Source organism: Microtus ochrogaster, chromosome 5 (assembly GCF_000317375.1).
Source record: "Microtus ochrogaster isolate Prairie Vole_2 chromosome 5, MicOch1.0, whole genome shotgun sequence".
NCBI classification, from domain to species: Eukaryota; Metazoa; Chordata; class Mammalia; order Rodentia; family Cricetidae; genus Microtus; species Microtus ochrogaster.
Genome location: NC_022012.1, coordinates 30329123 through 30330336, shown reverse-complemented (window position 1 = coordinate 30330336; position 1214 = coordinate 30329123). Strand labels below are relative to the sequence as shown.

Below are 1214 nucleotides of genomic sequence, written 5' to 3'. Positions count from 1 at the left end.
AAAAAAAAAAAGCTGTCCTGTTAGCTGAGCTATATCCCTAATTACTCTCCTATTACCTGTTTTTTTGTTTTTTCCCTTAGAAAGGATCATGTTGTGTTACCTAGATTGGTCTTAGGTTTTTAACCCTGTTGCCTCAATCTGCTGAGATGATAGGTCCTTTCCATTATACCCTGAAGCTCATATGATGTCTCTGCCTCAGCGTATTTGTACTCAGTATTAGATTTGGTATTCTCATGTGGAGTTGACTAAAGTTTGGCTTTGTTGTGCTATGTGCATTTCCAGCATCCTATATCGACCTTGGAAATTTTTGAGTGCTTTTTGGGCCCCTTGTAAACAGAATGGATTAGTAGGTCCTCAGTTCTCTTAGAGGCATATCCATGTTAACTTCTGCTTTTCCAGGATGCAGGAGCTGGGCTTCTTGCTGCTGCCATGATTGCTGTAGTTCCTGGGTATATTTCTCGATCTGTAGCTGGCTCCTATGATAATGAAGGTAAGATTTAGAATGCGGAAAGAGGTTTTTTTTTTTTTTTTTGTTTTTTTGCTTTTTTTGTTTTTTGAGACGGGCTGTCCTGCAATTCGCCTTGTAGACCAGGCTGGCCTCAAACTCAGAGATCTACCTGTCTCTGCCTCCCAGGTGCTGGGAATAAAGGCATGCGCCACCATGCCTGGCAAATGCTGAAAGGGGTGTGTTCACTTTATTATCTACTGAAATTTCACAAGGTGCTGAATTTAGGTTCATCTCTATTGCTTAGCAATAATAAAATTGGACTTGGTGAGAATGGCAGGAAGGAATCTTGGACAAGATACTCCCCTAGAGAGGTAGCTGGAAACTTTAAAAATTAATGCCTATTTACTGTGTGTATCTACATTTATGCTCATGCATGCTTTTATGTCAAGGTCAGAGGACAACTTGCAGCTGTCAATTCTCTTCTATCATGTGATTCTCAGGGATTAGACTGGGGTCATCAGACTTGATAGCAAATGCTACCTGACCTAGCCAAGCAGTTTCATCAGCCCTAGCTGGGAACTTCTTAACAGGCCTTTGTTCACTCATATATAACTGTTGTTTTAACATTATGTTCTTAATTTTCCTACTGTAAGTGTCTTTAAAATTACAGTGATTTTTTTTTTTTTTTTGGTTTTTCGAGACAGGGTTTCTCTGTGGCTTTGGAGCCTGTCCTGGAACTCGCTCTGTAGACCAGGCTGGTCTCGAA

General features: G+C 40.5%; 1 protein-coding gene across 3 annotated transcripts in view; it reads left to right on the top strand.

Moving 5' to 3' along the window:
- Stt3a (STT3A, catalytic subunit of the oligosaccharyltransferase complex) overlaps positions 1-1214 on the top strand; it is a 35350-nt gene that overhangs the window by 14264 nt on the left and 19872 nt on the right. For all 3 annotated transcript variants that reach the window (XM_005347038.2, XM_013346272.2, XM_013346271.2), the window contains exon 6: positions 400-490. In XM_005347038.2, coding sequence (XP_005347095.1) covers positions 400-490 — 91 coding nt within the window. The remainder of the gene's footprint in view (positions 1-399; positions 491-1214) is intronic.